The sequence below is a fragment of the Struthio camelus genome, chromosome 2 (genome assembly GCF_040807025.1).
Source record: "Struthio camelus isolate bStrCam1 chromosome 2, bStrCam1.hap1, whole genome shotgun sequence".
NCBI classification, from domain to species: domain Eukaryota; kingdom Metazoa; phylum Chordata; class Aves; order Struthioniformes; family Struthionidae; genus Struthio; species Struthio camelus.
Window position 1 is genome coordinate 41102741 of NC_090943.1, and position 17566 is coordinate 41120306.

The 17566-nt window shown below is 43.7% G+C and overlaps 1 protein-coding gene across 5 annotated transcripts in view; it reads right to left on the minus strand.

Annotated features, from left to right (window-relative positions):
• RFTN1 (raftlin, lipid raft linker 1) overlaps window positions 1-14094 on the minus strand; it is a 100562-nt gene extending 86468 nt beyond the window's left edge. The window contains exons 1-3 of one of the 5 annotated variants that reach the window (XM_068935296.1): window positions 13989-14094; window positions 13798-13848; window positions 3995-4150 (exon numbers count right to left, since the gene is read on the minus strand). In XM_068935296.1, the coding sequence (XP_068791397.1) occupies window positions 3995-4139 (145 nt within the window). In that variant the 5' untranslated portion in view covers window positions 4140-4150; window positions 13798-13848; window positions 13989-14094. Of the gene's footprint in view, window positions 1-3994; window positions 4151-8171; window positions 8191-8570; window positions 8704-13529; window positions 13660-13797; window positions 13891-13988 lie in introns of those variants that run through there. The other 4 variants (XM_068935293.1, XM_068935294.1, XM_068935292.1 and 1 more) reach the window with 4 other exon arrangements.
• Window positions 14095-17566: the final 3472 nt, after the last annotated feature.

A 17566-nucleotide genomic window follows, 5' to 3' on the forward strand; every position in this document is an offset into this window, starting at 1 on the left:
TCGTCTGCACCATCTTGAGCATTTTGTTGACCCATCAATAAGCCATCCACGTCAGAAATCAATTAATGCCTTCTTGCCAAGTAAGAATCATGATGATATCATCGATTTAGTTCAGGTGTAGTCTGGCATGATTTCACCAGAGGGAGAGCAGCAGCCCATAAGCTTTGGATGGCACAGAAGACTAAGGAGTAGAGCATAGGATGATACCGTCAAGGGACAATACTGAAGACAGACTGTGATTTCTTGGAGGAGGTCCCCTTCGCAGAAACAAGAAAAGGAAGGCTCATAAGCAGACATTACAGAGTCAACAGTAGAAAAATAAGATACTCACCTCAAGGCTTTGAAATGCCTTAGTAAAGTGTTCTTTATTCCTCAAGTGCTAATCTACAGCAGATGATAACCCTTTGTTACTATCAATTGTCAGACTTGCTCAAGCAGTAAAGGTCAGCTTGGTAGATCTAAGGGTTTTAATTCTGAAGAACAATACAGATATCAGTAGTCATGGCGCACAATGGAAACAGAGGAGTTCTTCACAGATTTCTCTCCTTAAAAGCTTAGGAAATCTTTCTGCAAACACTCTATATTCAAGTATGTTAAGCCTGTAACACTGGGAAATGTCAGAATGAAGGTTACACTTGCAACCTTAATTCAGTCTTTTGCACATATGCATTATTTATACAGTACTTAAATAAGTGATCAAACACTGTATTTTCTATTGGACATCTGCCTCAGTCAGTGCACAGCAAGGCTTGAGTTTAGGAACGAGTAAAAATTTTTAAGACAGGAACGTATTTCCTCTAGGTTCCTTCAGCTGTGTAAGTCAGAAGGTAAACACTAACCAAGGACAGCAAGAAAAGGTAACTTACTGCCTAAGACAGGAGAGAAACGACCAGGAGGACTGAATTATATACTTGCTTTGGACAGAGTGATGCTAAAGGGACGGATTCGTAAGATGTTGTGAGCTGATTTAAAGGAGGTCCCATTTGTTTTCCTGGATGCACGTTCCCACCACTTATATCAGCTCCAGCATTTTTCAGACCCTTCCAGAAGGCTCAGACCTGGCAGAGGATAACCAAACAAAAAGACTGCATAGTCTTCTGCCAGATTCATGAGTCAAACTGCTTCACAGAACTGGTACAAGATAGAGGGTAGCACTGCATGGTTGAGTGAGGGGAGCAAGACCTCCCCAATTATAGCAGCCGCAAACTGTCACGTCCACTTAGCTGCCTGTGAAACTGCAGTTTAACACACACACAACATTTCAGAAGTGATCTCGGATTTTCTGGACATCAGACTTGAGAATATAGGTTCCAAACTGCAAATGTGATCAGTAGCCACATTCATACCTAAAGCCAATGACAGCTGCAGCTGGAATACATGAAATACCACTGAGTACTTGGAAAAACTAATTTGTCAGTAACTTGTCTATGTATTAGCTCCCTATTTGCAAAACGGAGATAATCCCATCCTTCCCACCATAAGATTAAGCGCTTGTGAGAGATACAGACATCAGAGCAGCTAACTGTAGAAAAGCCTCAGAGAAAATGAGTAACTGTCTTCAGAGCCAGGCTCAGCAGCGTTCTAAATAAGGCCTAGAACAAGGACATAATAAAACACTATGCAGCCACTCATAATTTAGCATGGCTTATTCTGAAAACGAAAACTGAAGCAGAAAACTTGTGGAAAAAATATCAGGATATATGTGCACAGAACGGACTACAGCAGATTCGCAGAAGACAGACTTCACAATCTAGATAAAGTTCTTTTCCCACAGCTGCGAGCGTTTCATTTTTAAAAAGGGGACGCATGGCAAGAATGTCTGAACCCACACAGGCGTCTGTCCAACGCTCATCCTTAACTCCGGTTATTCTGCAGAGGTTACTTTTGAACAAATATATAAATGAACCAGTGATGCTGCTAGCAGAGCTCTCACCATTGAGGAAAAACCTGAAATATCGTACCGCTACGTAGCAGGTTGGGAGGCTCCGTACAGCCAATGACACGAACAGGGAGGGAGCTGCATCGCCAGGAGCTGCTCCCCTGCCACATGCTGAGAGCACATGGAGTCGTGGGTGATACTGAGGAGAAAGAGCAGGAACAGCAGCTCCACCCCATCCTCGCCTGTCTGCCCGCTGGCACCTTCAGAGACCAGAGTGACAGGGCGCAACGTGCCAAAGCAGAAGCCACAACTCAGTGGGAGCCGAGTAGCTCATATGTTTCAGCAAGCCAAAGGATTTACTAAAAGTACCTCTCCTCACGGTCGTCTTAAAATCACACCTTCTAAAACTGTAATAGAACAATCCAGGATTAGTAAGAACAATATAGGAGTATGCTTTACAACAAAGCCGATCCATTTAAATGGGTCTTGGGAAGCCTGCGTTGTTTCACTTCTTGCTCTGTGCCAGATATACTCCGTGCCTGAGACAAGTCACGTTGCTATTGTGTGTACTGGCTCCTCATCCATACAGTGACAGAGATATATACTTCCTAAGATACTAGGAGAATATACATAGTAAACCTTGCAGTAAATAGTAAAGAGGCATTCAGACAGAATTGCAATGAACCATGACAGAAAAGCCTATACAATATTAATTCATATTCACTATATGAAGCCTCATATTCACTATGTCCGCAATGCGTCATACGTTGCAGTAAAAGTTGTCATTCTATAAAACCACAGAAATGAAATTTCTCAGAACTCAAACAGCTCAGTTTCAAAGTGAAATAAATAAATGTAGAAACAACTGCAATACATAAACAGGAAAAAAACAATTCTTTTCCGACTGTTTGGTGCTTTCAATAACTGCAATGCATCCCAATCAGTACAGCACCAAACGGAGCAATCCAAGAGTAAGGAAGAGAGGCACAAAGAGAAGTCTGCAAAGGTAAAATTTCTCAGCTCCCACACTGCCTCCTGTTCCACCACCTATTCCAAACTTTTGCCAAACGCAAGCCCACTTGCAGCAAACGTTAAAGAACAACAAAGTCATATTACTCTGAGCTGAACGCACGAAATTGCACACTGAAGGGGCCTCATAGCAAACAAGCTACTAGCAGCCTGTAGCCTTACCCAGACAGGGACCTCCTGCTTCGCCTCCTCCTTTGACCCAGCTTGCACAAGCAGAGAAGTAGCAGCACACTGCAGGGCAAAAGCATGGAGCTACACCTGGCATCTTGCCAACTAGCTGAAACAGATTTTGGTACTGTGCTGTTTTATATATAGCAAGAAGCAGGTCCCAGCCTTCTGCTCAAGCTACAGATTTCCAAAGGGTGTGAGGAGTAATTGCTTGTGGAACAGGCTAATCTTGAAGTGAAGGAGGGCACAGGCGATGGTGTGAGCAATACTGGCAGAGCTGCTGGATGTCAATCAGGGAGGAAAGAAATGGCATATCTATGGATAGTCATACGAATTAAAACAAACTATAAAAACATTGCATGAGACTGGACCTTTCCGCCTTTGATGTTTTAAATCCTGAGCATCTCACATTTTCCTGCTTCTGTCCACATGGACGCATCCATAAGTATTTGTAACCATCTAAGAATAACTGAAGGTAGATTAGCAAAATTGAAAACACTGTCTTTATCCTCTCAAGATACTTCTAAGGGAGCACAGAGAGCAAAAGGGGAGAAGAAAAAAAGAGCAGTAAAGTATATAACCTGCCAGACCTGAATTGCTTTACCATATGAAACCTGGATAAAATGTAAATTAAGGCTAATCAACTTACATCCTTAGAGCAAAAAAACAAGCATAGGTAAAAAGAATCTAAAATCTCAGAAGCTACAAATAGACATTAGGTTAAACATGTACAGAAAATTCTGAATCAGCTCTTCGCATGCAAGTATTATGATTGACTAGAAGACGTTTACTTAAAGAAAATAAAATATGTAAAAACTTCAGCATTACACATGCTATTCTGTTTAACGCCATTATGAAACATTTAACTTGTTGGCTTAGGGAGAAAAAAAATTCTAAGGAAAAGTACTGTGTACTTACTATCATTTAGTGTCGTGAAGTCCAAGAATCGATACTCATAGCAAACATCTGTCTTGGTTTCTACCTGGGGTCTCTTCAAAGTTGAATAGATATTGCCAGGTCGTTTTTCATCGTGCTTCTCTAGCTTGTTCAATCCACAACCCATTTCAGCAGCTCCTGATACAAAGAGGCAAGGAAAACGGGAGGAAAAAAACCACCATTTATTTTGGTTTCTTGTTTTCACTTTTGCTTTGTTATATTCCGTTTTCATGCGCCACCGTATCACGTTAGGGTGATCTTTAGCTTTTCAATACAAACTACATACAAACCATATGAAATGGCAGAATTTAAACAGATGCCGTAATACCGACTGAAAAATTTACCACTCATATCAACCCTGAGACATGCTATTATTTTATTGGAAAACTGACAGCCTAATGCATGAATTTTGCATCTTTTCAAATGTGTGCAATACTACACACTCTGTAAGACACATTCCATTATAAAAAAGCAGCATAAAATGCAAAATAACATTGCTAATATGTAGGTTGACAACTTAATAATTTTTTTGAACATGCAGTGAGTATGACAGCATATCCTACTGTCTTTTACACAGAGCTTTATAACATTGAAATTACTATTTAGATTTGTAATTCTGTGGAGAAAGTAGTTTTGTAAGGACAGAAATACCAACATTTAGTGAAGTACCTCACTTCCTTCCACCTCACTTTCTCAGGTTAACCAGAGGAAATAATGGTGCTTTACAGAAGCCATCTTTAAAACAGAGAAAGAGGCATATGATCACAGAACTGGGCTAAATAAACCCTTTCACAAGCAGCCAGTCTACAGCATTTTAAATAATTACTCCTAACAACCACTTCTGCTGTACGTCAAACGTTTCTCAATATCCTCCAGATTCTGGCTCATCTGATTGCAACTGCCAGCATGAAAAAATGGAGGAATAGCTGGGTGAAAACACTCAGGTGATGTAGGAAGGGCCCAGTGTCCCACACTGCAGGGGAAGCCAAATCCTCTCACCCCTCTTCAGCAGCGCTTGTCCGATCGAGGCAAGGGGGGATTATTTCAACCAACAGTTAGTACGAGAAGATAGAGACACACACCAGCGAGGCACCTGATTTTTTTTTTTGTTGTTATTATAACCCACTAAAGAACCTGTTTCTGCCTACAAAAGAGCAACTAACGCTTCAGGAAGGGGAGGGAAATGCAGAACAGCAGTGACGAAGGGTGGACCCCACAGGCCACCCTGCATGCTTTGAGGCCACCTCGATGTTTGGGTTTTTTTTGTTTTTTTCTCGTCCCTCATATTAACTTGTAGAGTCATTTTATGAAGAGCTACCACATTCCCACCTGTGTTTTGCTAGGATAAATACGCTCAAGTCCTTCTGTGCTGCTCCTAAGACAGAACCTCCCGTAACCACCCCAGTGACTCCCTTTTGCCTGGTTCCTGCTTTCATTTCTCTGTTTGAACACAGATGACCATATGCTTTAAATGAGATCATACCAATGACCATTAAAACAGCATTAATGCTTCCCTATCTCAACTGAAAGTAACTTGTCTAGCGCCCCTAAAAATCCTACTGCCATTTTTCAGAGCTGAATAACACCCGCAGTTTACCCTCATCTTCCCATTAGCCAAAGCACCCATTTCTTTCTATTTTTATCCACGACAGCCAATCAAGCAGTTCCCAACTTATATCAGAATTCTTTGCTCAGTTCCCATAACTTTGTTCCATTCCTTTTCCTTTCTACCACTCAGTAACAGTTCCATCCAATTCTTCCCGCATCCTGGGGCTGGAATCCTTCCCCCTATCAGCAGTATCAGCCTCCCGACTTTCTATCAGCCGCAGGTTCTCTAAGCGCACACCTACACCTTATTCCAAAGTCATTAATAAGTATACAAAAAGAATAGGACTGACCAACAGATCAAACCTTAAGAAACTACCAAAGTAAACAAGCACTGATTCAAACAGAAACTGGAAGCAAAAAGAACATTTGCTAAAAAGCCCCATGGCTTCACTATGAGCCCATCCAGAAAAATGGATCATATATCATGTGTTCCCAAACTTTACATATTTTGTGATTCATCCAACAGAAAACAACGTTCTCTGCTTATTTTGGCAGAAAGGCAAAAATCATATTATTTTAACAATTTCTATAAATGAAAGCGACATTTGTTGGGGCTTTTCTTGATTTTGCAAATTTTAGGATAAAAATCCTTAGGATGTCCTATTTCCAAAAAAAATAATATATAGATATGTATATACACACACACACACACTTTCTGCTACTATTTTTTGTAACTGCAACTACTATCATTAAATACAACAAGGACTATTCTTTCACATATACAGCAACTTCTTTCTTTTGCCTGTTCAGCTACATCCCTTCACAATACAAGGTTATCAGTGCAATATCATTAGCACAAGACTAAAACATCGTTTATTTTAATAGGAGTATAAAAATGTGCCCAATTTAAGATACCAATAGTATTTTCGTAGACTGTAATGGAACACATCTAGCAGTATACATCTGCTTCAATATCATGTTTGATATGGAACTGAAATAGCAAAACATACTACTAAGTGAATCAAATTTCTTGTTTCAGTGATGGCCCGGTAATTCTTATACATAATAAATGTACAGTATGGCATTGCGAAAGGAAAAAAAAAAATCCATATCAGAGGTCATTAAGCAGCAGTGTCTGCAACCCTTAGTTAGACAGTCTGAAACGTGCAGGATTCCCCAGACGGATGGCTGCAGAAGGAGACCTTGCGGACCTTACAAAAAGCTATGAAAAGTAGCATTTCATATCCCTGAGAGTTTTGCATTCTTTCCTAAACTGGGGTGAAAGTGCTAGAAAATACAAGCCTCTGCTTTTCCAATGGCTGCAGCGAACACTTTCCTGTGCTTTTCCGTCAAATGTTTCCTCAGCCTACTTGAGAACGCTAGCCCACCCTCGTGCCCGTTCTGGTAATGATCTCTGAAGATGATGCCAATACACAAGTCATTTGCTGTGGAGACACCTGCCCACTTGGGACAGGACTGAATCCGTGCAACTTTTCACATGAATGAACTAAGTGAATGCTGACCAGAAGGCAAGATTTTCACCTTCTAGCAACTCGGCTAAAACTTCAATCAGCATCTTAGAGGATAGATATTTCACTCCCTTCTTCTAAAAACTGAGAGGAAAAAAACAAGTTTCACAACAGCACAATCTTTTCCACAGTAATTACGATTCAAGTGCTGCAGCAGCAGAAAATAAATCTTAAGAAATAAAGTTTCCAATTTAATACTGAAGCGTAAGTATTAAAAAAAATCCAGAGATGCATAAATACAAAAACTTGTATTTTGTATGAATACAAAAACTCCTTGGTTGTTCAGTTAGAAATGTAGGTGTCAACAGGACACTATTCACCCTCCTACATTTTCCGCATTTCTATAATTTCCTACAACTTTCTACATCTGAGTTATTAGAGAGTGCTGTAAGAAATATTTCATTATTGATTCCTTCCAAGTAATCTAAACTGACTTCAGAACTGTTTTCAGAACACACATTGCTTTGATATAAGGGATGCTTATAGTTACTGCACTATATTCATTTATCCTGGCTTTCTATGTCCTCATGTGTATTCTACTACTGCTTTTATTCAGTACTAAAACAAAATTTCATCACTGACTATTTACTTTCTAGTACAGTAAATTAGAAAATAATTCTTCTACTTTTCAAAAACCGTGGAAACTAGTCAAATATTTTTGTTTCTGCAGTAGGTTCTCAAGCCTTTCCATTATGAATGTAAAAATTCATTATCAACCCATTAGTTCCACACTTACACGAAATTCCTTGAGTGAGAGAAAGAGCAAAATCTAATGAAGACTATTAACCACTAAAATGAAGACTTGGCCACAGGCTTTTACAACTACACATGCTGAGAAGACTAATTCAGTCTGCAAGCTCCTTTTTTACTTAGATTACAAATTAATCCTACGTGTGCTCTATGATCTTGCTAATGCCTAAAACTGTTCTTGTGTTCAGCCACATGATAAAACTAGAACTGAAACCCAGATATGACAGTAGATTTGTTAGTCTGTATCTAATTTTAATTTTGCAAAGCATCACAAATGGAAGCTATGATGAACTGCAGAACAACAGCAAAGTTTACAGTTGATTAATTCTTACATTTCTCTTCTGAATGACAACAAAGGTCCCCACTGGCGTTCGAAGGGCAACAGCTCGCTTCTGCAAACCGAGGGTTCAAAAAAGGGAATACAGGTTTTGTCATCTTGGGTGACAGCCCAAAGCCGTAAGCCACAGCCACAGCATCTTTTGCCTCCTCCTCCCCGTTGCCATCCCCCATGGTATACTGTAGGACTAGAGCAGCTCTGGGGAGGGTCTGGAGAAACAGAAGAGAAACCTATTCCAGCACAATAAGTAACCTACACCTGATCATTTTTCTGCAATTAAAGTTCTACTGAAACAGGTACCATCTTTTACCATTAAAAATGCTGTTGCTGAAAAATTAGAACAAATTCTAAGAGAAAAGCAAGAGGAAAAAATAGTATTTCCATTTTTAACCACCTCTGTGATCCATGAAAACAAGTGTATCTTGAATGAAATGCAGGAATTGTTAACAGCTTTATTAGAGAGCTGCAAAGTTTTCAGTTCATCATCTTCTGCAGCTTGGTTTGGCTTTCTCGCTTTACAAGAGAGCTTGTGCTGAAAACAGATGAAGTACAATGAGTCCAGAATTAGTAAAGAAGAACACATAAAAAAGAATATCATGTAGCTGATCATTTATTTTCTTGCTAATAATCGTGAAGACCCCAGGATTCCTTTTCAACAAGAAAAGGGCACAAAGAAAAGAAGAAAAAACTTGCCTTCTACCCCTTTTTTTTTTTTAATAAATGAAGCTAATTTTCTGATGCATCTTCCCCTTCCTTCACGTAACTCCGTAACAATTTATCTCCAAGAAATAACAACGAAAATTACACTGAAAAGTAACAGAACCACATGGCTAATGGAAGCTTGAATACATTATCAAACTAAGTAATTTAAGGGATGTTTATCAACTAAGTATACATTGACTAAACAATTTATTTCAACTGTATCAATATTATGTAATGCATTGTGTCAACTACTTCTCACAGGCACCATTTGAAAAGGCTTCCTAAACAATTATTTGAAATACATATAAAATTGAAGTCAGCTGCTAAGGATATAGGATCAGAGTGAATATTCAACTACTAATACAAGTGCAATACACCATCAAACTGAAATGTAAACAAGGTAATTTTAATATTTACATTACAATAGCATCCAAAGAAAAGGTGCTATATAAGCAGATTACAGTACTGTTAGCTTGTTTTTAAGAGCAATTAGAGAGAACAAGCTACCTTTCATTAACTTATGTAAAGTTTTTACTGTCCAGACTAGTGACCTCATTTTGTAAGCTTTATCATGAATTATTAATTTATTTTTTGGAATATAAGTTACTTCTAAAGTTCCTTTCACAAAATTATGGAAGACAGTGCTCATATTGGCGAGTTCACCAGCTGGGAAACACTAATAGGTTTTATCCCTTGATTTTGTTAAGTCCTTTTGCCTTGGCTCTTCCTTCAGTGGGTGATGCTTAGCTGCCTCACAGGGATGCTGGAAGGCTTCCACAAATAATTACAGGACTTCACATTTGCTGTGCTGTATTGAGACACATTTATTTTCTTAAACCCTCACTCCTGCAATCCTGACCTTCCCATTTTCAAAATAATAAGCACTTCATGCTCAGCTCAGTTCCCTTGCTGGCATACGGTCACTTAATTCCTGCATCTTCCCCAGCCTGCAGAATACCGAAAGTGTTTAGTCCCCCACTCCACTCAGCTTTAAACAAATCCAGAGAAAGCTTGCAAATTATGGCCGAGTCCCTTTTCTAGCCCAGTTCAAGCAATGAAGCAGAAGAGTAATGACAAGGCAAAAAAAAAAGGTATCAGGCACAGAAGCAGAAATGAAGCAGAGGATTGAAAACACCAGACTTAACAAACTGCATGCACAGGTAAGCGAAGAAAGGAGACTAGTACACTAAGATGACCCTTTCCAGTTTCCCAGAGTAAAAGCCATGCTCCCGACATATCTGTATTCTTCTCTCTGGTTTTCCACTCCATATGCTTTTTGCGAGGTTACATCATGAGGAGGGAAGTTCTCTACTGAGAGATATTGAACTGGTCCTTTTTCAAGAGTTATCACCATACAGGTAACTATGTAGGCATCTACTCAATAAGTGATGTGAGAATGGATCAGTCATTTAAGTAACTGATGTTTACAAAGTAATCTGAAAGATTCTGAAAGACTTGTTTCAAAATATAAAGAACAAGTACTATAAATCAGCCCTATCAATTTCTGGATGCAGCAGTTGACCAATTTTTTCAATATATAGCTACTGATTCAACTAGCAATATCAGGATTTTAGACTTATTGCTGATGCGTCTCTCCTTACAGAAAGATTGCTGAAAGAATAGAATCCCAGTTTTACTCTTTGTGATTGATTCAGTTTAAATCAAATGGCAGAGCAACCAAAGTATATCTGCAATTAAGGTTTTCTATTTCAAAAGGCAAATCTGAAAAACTAACGGAACTCATCAGTGAGATGAACAGGAATGAAAAGCTGGAGGACCTGAACGCAGAGGAGGTCTGGAACACGTTTAAACTACAATACTTACATCTGCGGAATTCGTAACTTAAGGAAGTGACAAGAGAATGCATAAGAAAGTTTCCAGACCTAGAGAGATGAATTACCTAATAAAGAAGGAAAGGTAGAATAAGCACCGAGCTTCCAAGGGACAGGAAAAAAGTTCAGCAGAGAAAACTACGGCCTCCGATCAAGAAACCTAACATAAAGTGAACTGTGCCAGAAGACAAGCCCAGTAAGACAGGCCAAAGATACCACAACCAAGCAAAAGCAGCACTCAGATCAGAAGGACTGAACTGTCTCAAACCAAGGACTGTTGAGAACTGTCACAAGGAACTGCAGGTCCAATTGCTAGAATTAAAAAACAAGCTGAACTGGGTTTGGTATCGCCTCCCCAAAAAACAAGAAAAGGCAATGCCTACATGAAAGGAGGAGGAAAACGTAATTTAGCCCATTAGAGCCTTGCTAGCGTCGCCTCAAGAGTTTGCTAAGCCTTAGGGAAATTTTAAGAAAAAGCAGAGTAGTACACGAATAAATACAATGTGGGTTCACGAATGTTTGAACAATTCCTCTTTTTCACAAGTCACGAAGACAGCAGGCTCCTAGCATGCAGCGTGTCAAACAGGTTCATGTTATCGCTGCAGCGTATTAACAAAATATTGTTAGGTGCTATCGCCACTGTGCTGTTTGCAATCCTAGTCTCGGCTCTAGTCGCTACTGCCCTGCGTGACACCCTCTGCTTTCCTCCTCGCCGTGTCAGGTCTGCAGTGGGCAATGCTACCTGTGCAGGCTCTGGGCTCCAGCTGTGCTTAACTCTCTCTCTAAGGCGCAAAGTTGGCTTGTGTGTGTCTGCGGGCACGTGGCTGAAAAAGCGTAGGAGGAGGAAGAGCAAACAGGGTCAGAGAGAACTAATGGAGAAGAAAGCTAAGCGTGCTGCTTTGGGGGAGAAATCTGAGGAACAGCAGGTTAGAGAGGGACCCTTGTTCCTAACTCTACCCACATCCTCCCATAATGCCTATTCAAAAGATGTATTACTTGGTAGTATCACGATGCTTTCTTTCAGCACTGCTATAGCAAAAGATTCAAATGTTACCACTCATTTCTAGAAAACAGCTTTAGATTACATATTTCTGGTCAAGATAAGGAAGTGTTTATACCACTGGACAAAGTACTAGTAAAATTTCTCCTGAAATACTGCGGCTGCAAACGTTGACGAAAGATGCCTTCAAGTGGAGCAGGGCATCAGGGCATCTCGGCAGCTGTGCGGAGATGCTAAGGAGGTCTAGAGAGCTACTCTGAAAAATGCAAGAGGAAACTAAAGCAGCTTTTTTTTTTTTTCCTAGCAAATTAAAGACTGAAGAGACCCGAAAGAAATACGCACAGGAACTTTAGATATGAATCCAACTTCCTTTAAAATTAATCTCACACCACTTTGAACCCACAGAAAATAGACACAAAAAATAGATACATTTTGCCATATATGCACAGCAGATTCAAAGAACAGTGAGTAAGACCGCAGCAAAATGCAAATCTATACAGACTTGACAGTCCTATGCTCACTGCCATTTGACGGTTTGCCATATAAAGCACAACCCTGGCAAGCTGACTGGGGATGAAGGGTAAAGTGCCCTATCTGGACTACAGAGCCAGGTGTGAAGCTGTGGGACCTCACATGAAGTTGGGGGATGGAATAAGGGTAAAGTGATCGTTCTTTTTTAAACCTCACTGATCTGGTTTTTCATTCTTTGAAAAGCTGTGGGTGCAGCTCTCCAGCTTTTCCACCACAGATTTTGAGACCACTTCATTATCAATACATTTTACCCAATATGGTATCTGTTTCCCAGTATCGCAGCTCAGAACTTCCCTAAGTATTTAATCACAGCTGTATATAGTCATTTGGTGCTACGTTCTCGCCCTCAGACCAGGGGAATGCCAGCCTTCAAGTGCTGGAAAGCCCCTTGTCTAATGCAACTAACTTGAGGTTAAGTTAGATTCCTAAAAATAACTGTTCATTCTGAGATTTTTTTTTTTTTAGTTAGAAAAAACAGAAATTAGATATACAAACGCGGCCACTGGTATTGTGAAAAAGAGCGTCGTTGCCACTAACTTGTTGTTAAATGCCAGAAGCTAAAACTGACTGGATTCATTAAAAAGAAAACATAAGAGCAGCTTTCCATCAAGATTGCCCCCTGTAAACCGGAGATCACCGATATCATGACAACGTCCGTTGTTTTTTTCTCAAGTCAAAAAGCGTAACAGAGCTTTATGAGACCAAATATAGAACTAGCACACAACTAGGTTGCCGCTTGCGAGCTTTAGCTGAAAACGGAGTTTGTCAGGCACAGCGAAATCGCTGTTACTGCACACGGCAGCGACCGCTTCAGCACCGGTGCCACACGCAACAGGAGGGTTTCGCCCCGCGCCCTTGTCGCCGCACCGGGACACGGAGGCAGGGTCTGCCACCAGCTGCTTGCCCAAGTCGGAAGCATCAGGGCAGAGCTCCAAACGCCCACCCAGCTGCACTCCCCCCCTTTCTGCAGAGAGGCGCGGGCCGTGAGGAGCAGAGACCCTGCCGGCTCCGACGACAATTCCGATGGGGGGGGGGGGGGGGGAGAAGGTATTTCGCGGCGCAGCGTGCGCGTCCTGCCGCCCATCACCTTCTCTCTCTCCCCTCAGATCGCAGTAAAAACGCCCTGGAGCGGTATCACGCACATCCCGTCCTGGGCAGGAACTGCGCGCTGCAGATCCCAGGACGGCGCGTCCGCACCGCCGCCGCCCCGAGGGCAGCCGCGCTAACTTCAGCCCCGGGGAAAAAACAACCCTGTCCCGTCCCCGTCCCCGTCCCCATTCAGTCTCACCCCGAAAGCAGGACCGGCGGCCGCAGCTGCACGTGCCTGCCGGCGTTATCTGCAAACCCCTCGTGGAAACGCACCCCCCGCGCCCCGCCGACCGCCTCCAGCCCCCGCCGCCCCCGGAGGAAGCGGCACCGGCAGCGCCCCCGCCAGCACCGCCCTCCCCCTGCCTCCCCCCCCCCCCACCAAAAAACTCTGCAGGAGCCAGAGGGCCGAAGCAGGGGGACGCGCCCCGACGCCCGCCCGCCCGTCCCCCGCCGAGCCGGGCCGGTACCTGGGGCGCGGCGCTGCCCGGCGGTGCTGTGCTGCGCTGCGCTGCGCTGCGCTGCGCTGCAGGGCGCCCGGCGGGCGGGGGCGGCCGGCCGGCCCCGCTGACAGCGCTTCCTCCGGCTGCCGGCCCGCTGCGCCCCGCTCGGCGCCGAGGCAGCGGCTCCGCTCCGCTGCCGAGCGGAAAGTTTGAGCCGCGCAGCCCGGGGCGGCGGGCGGGGAAAGCTGCTCCTGCCGGAGGCGGCAGCGGCGCTGCCGAGCGGGGAGGCGCCTCAGCGGGGTCGGGCAGCTCCCGCGCCGAGCCCCGCCGGCCTGGAGCCGCGGCCACTTCCTCTTCCGAGCCGCGGGGCTCAGCCCCGCGCCCAGCCGCCGCCGCCGCGACGAGGCAGGGGCCGGGCGCCTCCCTGGGCCCTGGCAGCGCGCCGGCAGGAGGGGCGAGCGCGCCGCCTTCCGGCCAGGGCGGCAGCGGCCCCCGCGCCCTGCCCGCCGCCTTCGCGCCCCTCTCCCACCCCCTCAGCCCCGGGTGGGGGGGGGGGGGGAAGGGAGGGGGCAACACCAGCCAGCTCCTGCAAGCACCTAAGGCTAGAGACGCCGCAGGTGCTCTGGGCAGGCTCTTCCACTACTCAGCTGCCCTCAGGCTGGAAAAGGGTTTTCTTTATGCCCAGTCCAAGCTTCTTGTTGCTGTCTGTTCCCCCGCCCCCCACCACCACCACATACTCCTCCTTGGCACTAGGAGCCAGCTATTAGGTCCCCTCTGAAGCCATCTCTTCCCTAAACTGACCAAGCCCAGCTCTCTCACCAGCTCCTGACCATCCTGGTAGGCCACTGCTGAGGCAGAACAGGAGGGAGGTGTAAAGAAATGGGACACAGTGATCTAGATGTGGCCTAACAAGATAATCACTTCTGTCAGCGTGCTGGCTCTACTACGCCTGTTGATACAGCCCAGAAAGCTGCTGTTGCCTTCTCTGCAGCCAGGACACACTGCTGGCTCATGCCAACCTTGCAGTCTACCAGCCCCCACAGGCCCCTCTCAGCAAAGCTGCTCCTTGTTGAATTGCAAAAGGTTCCTGCAGGACCATTCCCGAACCTGCCTAGATCCCTTTAGACAGCTGCTAAATGCACCCCCCCACTGTAGTGTCACTGACAAGTTTGACAGGAGTCCTGTCATGATAAAGGTGTTAAAACTACAGATCTCCACTTGTTGCTGCCCTCCAGGCAGCACAACCACAACCCTCTGAGCCCCACTACGCAACCAGTTTCTTACCCATCAGATTTTCCACTCATTCAAGCTATAGTATCCTAATTTGAAATGAGAATAGGGTAGAAGCAAGTGGTATCTGTCCTACTAAAGCAGGTGGAAGCAATATCCACCAACCCTTCTGACCACAAATCCAATCATTTTACCACAGAAGGCAATCAGGTTGGTGAGGCATGAAGCACTGTTTATAGATGCACAAGATGGTAAATATGTTCCAAGATGACTCACTCCAGATGTTCCCAAGGACTGAAGTGAGGCTGACCAGTCTGTAGTTCCCTGAGTTGTCCTTCTGCCCCTTCCCCCCCCCTCCCAAAAAAAAGATGGGCACATCATTTACCCTTCTTCAGCTGTTGGGGACCTCCCTCAATCTCAACACCCTTCCAAAGAAGATAGAGAGGCTGCTCTCAAAGACACCAGCCAGCTCTTCCAGCACCCACAGATACAACCCATCTGGTTTCAGAGATCTGTATGGTTCAGGTTCTCATGTGATCTCTGCCTCAGTTCTCTTCCATTGCTGTAGTTCCTCTCCTCCTTGAACCTCACCTCTAAGCACACAGGCCAGGCAGACTGAGGCAAAGGCAGCACTGAAAGACTATCAGCCTTATTTGTGTCCACTGTCACTAACTCACCTGCCCCATTCAACAGCAGGCCCACTTTTTCATCATTCAGCCTTTTACTGCTAACATAACTAAGGAAGCTCATGTTCTTGCTCTCAACAACCCTTGAGCATGTCAACGGTAAGTGATCTCTACATTTCCTAACACCATTCTTACATGCCTGGACAACAGCTAAAGTCCCTGTTTGTGCCCTATCCCTTCCTCCATCATGCTGCATTTCTGCACTAAAGCTTATATCTGGTGTTCCCTTTTTAGCTAAGCTTGTGTCTCAGTTCATCTACTCATCTTCCTGACTTTTGGGACATACCACTCTTGCAGCTGGAAAAGGTGGTTGTTGAAAGAAACTTCAAGCTTGCAGATTTTCAGAGCTGCCTACCATGGGATCCAATCTAAGTTGTGTGAAAAATCCAAAATTTACTCTCTTAAAGTCCAGGGTCTGCATATTACTCACATTCCTCACTCCCTTCAGGGTCTCAAGCTCCACTACATTGTGGTCACTACAGCCAAGGCTACCAAACATCCCCAAACAATTCTCATTACTGAATAGGAGATAGAGCTGTACATCACCCCTGGTTAGTCCACTCAGCCTCTCTCTCAAGACACCTTCCAAAAATCTGCTAGATTGCTTCCAGAATGTCAGTCAGATTAATATGGTGGAGCACAAGCATAAATCCAGTTTCTTATAGTGACTGTTAAAACACAAAAACTACAGTGTCAGCCTTAGCGGCCATTCCTTTGATCCTTACTAACTCAACCAGCCTGTCATCCATCTCATGCAGAAGCCCATACAGTCAAGCTGTTCTTCAGAGAAAACAGACCTCCCCCTTCACCTGCTCTGCTTGTCTTTCCTGAAGAGCTTGCATGCATTCAAAACCCACCCTTGAAAAATCAAGTCTTTGTTCACTATCTTCAGAGTTCCCTCCTACAAGGCCAGAAATCTGTTCAGTAACCCATGAAACTCCCTTGATTAATCCTGAAACTGCTTCAGATCCTTGTTGTGTCCCTGCAGACACAACATGGAAGCACACTTGCTGTACTTTTCCCACTTAATACCTTTCTCCCTACAGAGGGCAAGTCTGTGTGTAAAACAAATGCAACTGCTATGTAAAAATATACCGAGTAAAAACCACATTAGCATCTAAATTCCTTCCCAACTACAACTGCCAAATATTCCAGTGAGATTGGTATTGTGGTGGATGAGATTATTCACAACTACCCTCTCCACTTTCCCCTCAAGATCTATGGGAGAACCTAAAAATTGCTGACTAGTCTGTCCACATTCAAGTCCTCTTAGAGCACAACCATCAGCATGGGCTACTTCAAGGTCAGTAGCCTAAAGCATGACATCAAAACACACTACAGCATTGAAGGAAAGCATGTTTCAATACAATAACAAAAAATTTAAATGTAGGCAAAAGATATGGGGAAATGCAAGTTTTTTTTATTAACAGTGCATTGTGTGGTAGCTTTTCCATCTATGTTCTTCAATATGTTTTATCCCATTTCCCCTCCCTCCCATTTGAATTTTTCTTTTAGCATTTACAGTTTTTCCTCCTTCCTTGTCTCTGTACCTCATCATTTCTCCTTCACTCATTGGTTTCTCTGTCTTTCTGACCGTGTGAAAAAGCAGCATGCAGTCCCATCAGGGTGCCATGTAATTGCACTGCTTTTCTCATACTACAGTTAAAGCATATGGGAAAGGATCACCAAGTGTGTCGGTAAGAAGTGAAAGTGCAGCTTTTCTTGTGTTATTAAAGCACATCAGGTCACAAATGGCTCCAGAATGAGCATCCTGGGCACCAGAGCTTACCAACACCATAGGATTAGCAGATCTGCACCTCAGGGGTTGAATTTAAAGGATGTCTGACAACACTAATGATTGCTGTGAGGGCTAAGTCTTC